At 30.9% G+C, this 5,225-nt stretch overlaps 1 protein-coding gene across 1 annotated transcript; it reads left to right on the forward strand.

Annotated features, from left to right (window-relative positions):
- The first annotated feature begins 3,487 nt into the window (after nt 1–3,487).
- On the forward strand, nt 3,488–3,883 carry LOC117178496 (putative uncharacterized protein DDB_G0271982). Its single transcript, XM_033369923.1, has one exon. The coding sequence runs from the start codon at nt 3,488–3,490 to the stop codon at nt 3,881–3,883; it is 396 nt and encodes a 131-aa protein (XP_033225814.1).
- The last annotated feature ends 1,342 nt before the right edge of the window (nt 3,884–5,225 follow it).

Below are 5,225 nucleotides of genomic sequence, written 5' to 3' on the forward strand. Positions count from 1 at the left end.
AGCATGAAAGAGGGAGCTCTTCTTAATATTTTGACACCAAAATCATGTGGATACACCTTACCGACTGCGAGTAAAGCCACCCACGCTTTAACTTGACAGACTATACTTAAAAATGCTAAAAGGTAAAAATAGTCTTTAAGATTGATGATAATCAATACAGAAGAAGCTGATTTCTTTTCAAATTTTTTTCATTTGCCGACTTTTTCTTGATTTTACCCTAAAAATTATTTATATTCTCTAAAACTTTGTGTCTGAGGCCAAAATTCAAATTTTGTACCATTTTTAATTCAAGACTTTTTTATTAGTAAACTAAAACAATTTTAATTAAAACTTGTAAACTTAAAAAATTTTAAGTTATTATTTTTAGAGGTGACAAAATAGTGTAAAATAGTGACCCGTTAAAACCGTAAAAAGGATTAAAAGTGAATTAAGAAAAAATTCAAAAATATGATAACATTAATTGGATTCAGTAAACTCGATATGAGTGTAGACCAATTCAAACGAATTCAACAGAATATTATGATATGGTCTCAAATGCTGAAAAAAGTATTGCAATTGCGGAAAAGCTTTTGAAATCCCCTAAAAATCATTGAATTATCTTAACTTGCTTAACACGAATAAAAAATTTCATCAGATCTTTCAAAATACCCTATAATATTGCAAATAATTTAAAGTCTTTTGAAATCGCGCGAAACTTTTTCAAGCTTTGGAAATTCTCTTAGAATTTTTAAAAATACTCTAAAATATTATCAATGTTTTTAAATTATTTGAAATACATTGAAACTTGTTGAAGATGTTCAAACTTTATTGGAATTTTTTTCAAATACCGCAAAAATGTAAAATTCTTTGAAATACCTTCAGTTTATTCAAATGAGAAAAACATTCTTTGAAATCTTCTAGAATATCTTATAATATTTCACATTCTTGAAAATCTTTGTTAATACCTTCAAATATTTGAAAATCCGTGAAATGCTACGAAATCTGTCAATTGTTGTGAAAGAATTCTTTGAAACCCATTAAAATATTATAAACCCCTATGAAATTACAAGACATTTGATGTTACCTGAAATCCTAGGAAATTTATTAAAATAATTTGAGACCTTTTACAACCCTTTAAAATCATAAAAATCCTAGGATATCTGATAAAATTCCTTGGAATCTATTAAAATATCCTTATACGTTCTAGATTCCACAAAGTCGCTTACTATGTTCCGAAATTCTTTAAAATCCCATTAAAATTATATTTGAATCCCTTAATATCCTCTGAATCCTTGAAAATTACTTGGAATTTTTTTAATGTTTTGAAAATGATATAGAATATTCTTAAATGCCCTAAAATATTAAAAATATTTTTAAATTGTTTGAAATTAGTTGGAATCCCTTCACATATTTGAAATGATGGAGAAGTTTTAGAAGTCTTTAATAATACTCTAAAATGTTTCAAATTTTTAAAACCTCAAATTTTGGAATTATCCCTGAATTTTAAAAATCCTTTAGAAAAGTTTGAAATTATTGATAGCTCTAAAAAATTCCTTGAAATCTTTAAAAATACCTGAAAATATTTCAAATCTTTTGAAATCTTTCGAAATCCTTTGAAACTTTTGAAAGATCTTGAAAATTCCTCGGAATTTTTACCAATACCCACAAATCTTGAAAATCCTTTGCAATCCTTTCAAATTATTGAAATCTTTTAAAAATTCTTTGAATCTTTCAAAATACAGAAAAATATTTTAAATTCTTTAAACTTATCTTTAAATCCTTTGCAAATTTTTTGGATTTTCTAAAACCCCTAAAATCCGTAAAACCCTTTAAGGTCGTTTGAAATTATGAAACCACACGAAAAATTGATGGAAATCTTTTAAATGTCTCAAAATATTTAGAATCTTTGATTTTTTAAAACCCTTTGCATCTTTCTAAATCTCTTGGAATTTTCTTGAAATCTTTTAAAATAACGCGAAATATTTAAAATTCTCTGACATCCTTTTAAATTATTCGAAGCTTATGTAATTATCAAATATGTTAAGTTAAAAATATTGTTATTGAAATTCATCAGCTGTATCAGTTATCCCAAAAAATAATAACTTTTCACGATTTAAAAGCGAAAGACACATTGTTCTTCGATGGAAAAATGTTTCTTTTTTTGTCAATCTTTTTAATTGGGAACCTAATGATAATTTCATTAACACTCATACTTAGTTGATAAATACTATGACCTCTTAACAAAATTTAATAAGCATGTGCATTATGTGGGTATGTATCGACAAAAAAGTTTTCTTTTAATCTCAGTTTTACAAAAGGATAATATTTATCAATTACTCATGAATTTTGCTGAAATGATCACAATGTTCCCATCTGAAAGGATTTGCATTAAAAAATACAATTTTTCTGTCGACAAATGCCCGAATATTGCATTTGCTTATTAAATTTGTTTAGAAAATCATAAGATTAATCAACAAATTGTGAATTTTGCTAAAACTGTCCTAAATTTTCTACCTAAAAAAATTCACATTAAAAAAAAACAACATTTTCTGTTGAATTATGCCTCATTAGTGCATTGGTTTATCAAATTTGTTCAACGTCAAATCGAAAAAATTGCTGTTTTTTCATCATATTTGTTTATTTATAAAAAATTAAAACCCTAATTTGAAAATTCTGCACGGCAACTCTCTTAGAAATTTTATCGACTCTTTATTCACGATTTTTTGTCTAATTCGGTCAATATTTGTGGGCAGTACCCTATTATGAACCAAAAAAGTCATTTTTTCTCCACTGTGGCATGTGTGGCATTATGATAGGTTACTTCAAGAGGTTTGCCATTCTAGGGTTAAACTCGATTCCAATTTCTTTTTTCGACCCTGCCAAGATAATACAATATTAAAATTAGTCTCCTCAGGTCTAGAAATAACCAAACATTAAATTCCTGTAGGGCGAGCCTCGTGCTTTGATAATTTCTCATAAAAGACGAGAACGCTTCGAGTATCTCCTTAACTTGTAGAACCTTTCGCACGAGTTCCTCGAATGAAAAGCTGCCAAAAATTCGTGAGTTGTAACGGTCGGCAATTCATCAAGAGGATCGAGAAGGACACTAGAAAAGACAACGCCCTTACTTATATACGTCGGTGGTAAAGATGAGAGGTAAGGAATAAGGAAAGGAAGGAGGGTGGCTCGAAGGTGGTCCACGGGGATGGAGATGAGGACGAGGACGAGGACGAGGGTACCAGGGATGGTATGGCGTTGGCTAGGTATGTATAAGCAGAAGAAAGCGCGGGTCGATTAAAAGTAGCGAGGGTGTTTCTCCTCTCGTTACCGAGAGGAGGAGAGAGCACAACTCGAGAAAAGGAAAGAAAGACTTATACATATAGGACATATAGTATACACTATACACGCACAGCCAAAAGAAGGACCGCCGCGCCGGACGAAGACGGAAAATGTATAGACGAACGAGACGCGCACGGCTTTCTGAGAGAGAGAGAGGGTGAAAAAGACGATGTCGTCCATGAGAGAGAAGGACAAGGAAAGTAAGAAAAGAGAGATGAAAATTCTGAGGAATGAGCAGAAGAGAGAGAGAGAGAAGGAGTTGGCAAGAGAGAGGGCTCTTGAGGAAAAGATGAAGGTGGAAAGAGAGAAAAGAGAAAAAGAGGAAAGGAGAGGAAAGGAGAAAGAGAGGAAACAGGAGAGAAGGAGAGAAAAAGAGATGAAAAGAGGGGAGAAACAAACGTGGAGAAACGAGAGGCGAACTCTGGTTCCAATTCGAGGGCTGAGATGCCGCCTTGAGACTGTGTGGGTATGTGTGTATGCGAATGATGAAGGGGTAGTCGCTTCGGAGCTTTGGGGGTTCGAAGGGGAGACTCAAGAATCTCAACCTTTATTTGGATTTAAGTAAGGAAAAGGGTTGCGAGATGCGAGCTATGGGAGAACCTTCGCTACGACGTTTCCATCGTCATCTTCGTTTCCACCCTTCCCTGGAGGGTGCATTTTTTAAGGAGGCTTCCTACGAACGTGAACGAACCTACCCCGTTTAGGACATAGCTGGTCTACTTACTCTCGAGTACCTTCGCGCTCGTGAGCAAAAGGGTTGAGAAATTATTGTTAGACGATGCCACTTTTCTTCAAAGACTCATCTTTTCTCAAAGATTCAAAGACTTATTTTTTCTTTGTGTAATTTTCTTCTTCGGGACTGAGTGTAAAGAGAAATATTGGGCGTTATTTAATATTCTTATCTTTAGTGCTGTACCTTAATTAAACATTATAATTTTATTAATAAACATGGGGATACAAAAATTCGTGAATTTGAATAATTACTATATTCAATCGATTGAAAAAAATAATTAATTTAAATTAACGTTATTCGAAAACTACTAAAGCAGTAGCTGAAATGTTTTAAATTTCGTCCTACACGCCATTTGTACATTGAGTGATTAAATTCTTTTAAATAAAATTAATTTGGATACTTTATTAAATTAAATATGCTTGAAACTCTTAACATTTTCAATTTAAATACTGTGTTCTTAACAAAATAGATTATTTATTTACTAAACAGCTTAATTTCCAACTGAAAAGATGCATTTTCAACTGAAAAAGAGAATTCTTTAACAAATAATCGAGTAGTTCAATTTTTAGTTTGAGAAATTATTTTTCAACAAAAAGAGATCAATGTTTAAACCAAAAAGACGCATTTTCAACTAAAGAAGATTAATTTCCCATCAAAACAGTAAAAGTTAAATTTTAAGTTAAGAAAGTTTAATTTTTATTAAAGAAGTTAATTTTCAGTTAACAAAGTAATTTTAGTTGAAAAATAAATTTTTAACCGAAAAAAATGAATTTTCCAAAAATAGTTCAATTTTCAACCAAAAAGATGAATCTTCAACCAAAATCTTTGAACAAAAAAAAAAGAACAAATTGTCAACAAAATAGTCAAATTTTTAACCAAAAATATTAATTTTCAATCAATAAAAGAAGAAATTTTAAGAAAAATCGTTAAATTTTCAACTAAAGAGATGAATCTTTAACTAAAAATAAAATAATAATAAGAAAGCATCCAGAGGTGACAATTATCACCTCCAACACTCGCGGCCGCTCGTAATTGTATACCTACAACATCATCATCGCAGGAGGTTTCAAACATCGTATTGGATTGACTTATAACATCCTAATCTCATCAGTCACTGAACTTAGTCCGTGGCTATAATGTATAACCGGGTTCACTCAAGTAAAAGTTTTGAATA

Source organism: Belonocnema kinseyi, chromosome 8 (genome assembly GCF_010883055.1).
Source record: "Belonocnema kinseyi isolate 2016_QV_RU_SX_M_011 chromosome 8, B_treatae_v1, whole genome shotgun sequence".
NCBI classification, from domain to species: Eukaryota; Metazoa; Arthropoda; class Insecta; order Hymenoptera; family Cynipidae; genus Belonocnema; species Belonocnema kinseyi.

Excerpts from the sequence above, each read along its gene's own strand:
- LOC117178496 (XM_033369923.1), top strand. The coding sequence starts at position 3,488 with ATGTCGTCCATGAGAGAGAAGGACAAGGAAAGTAAGAAAAGAGAGATG.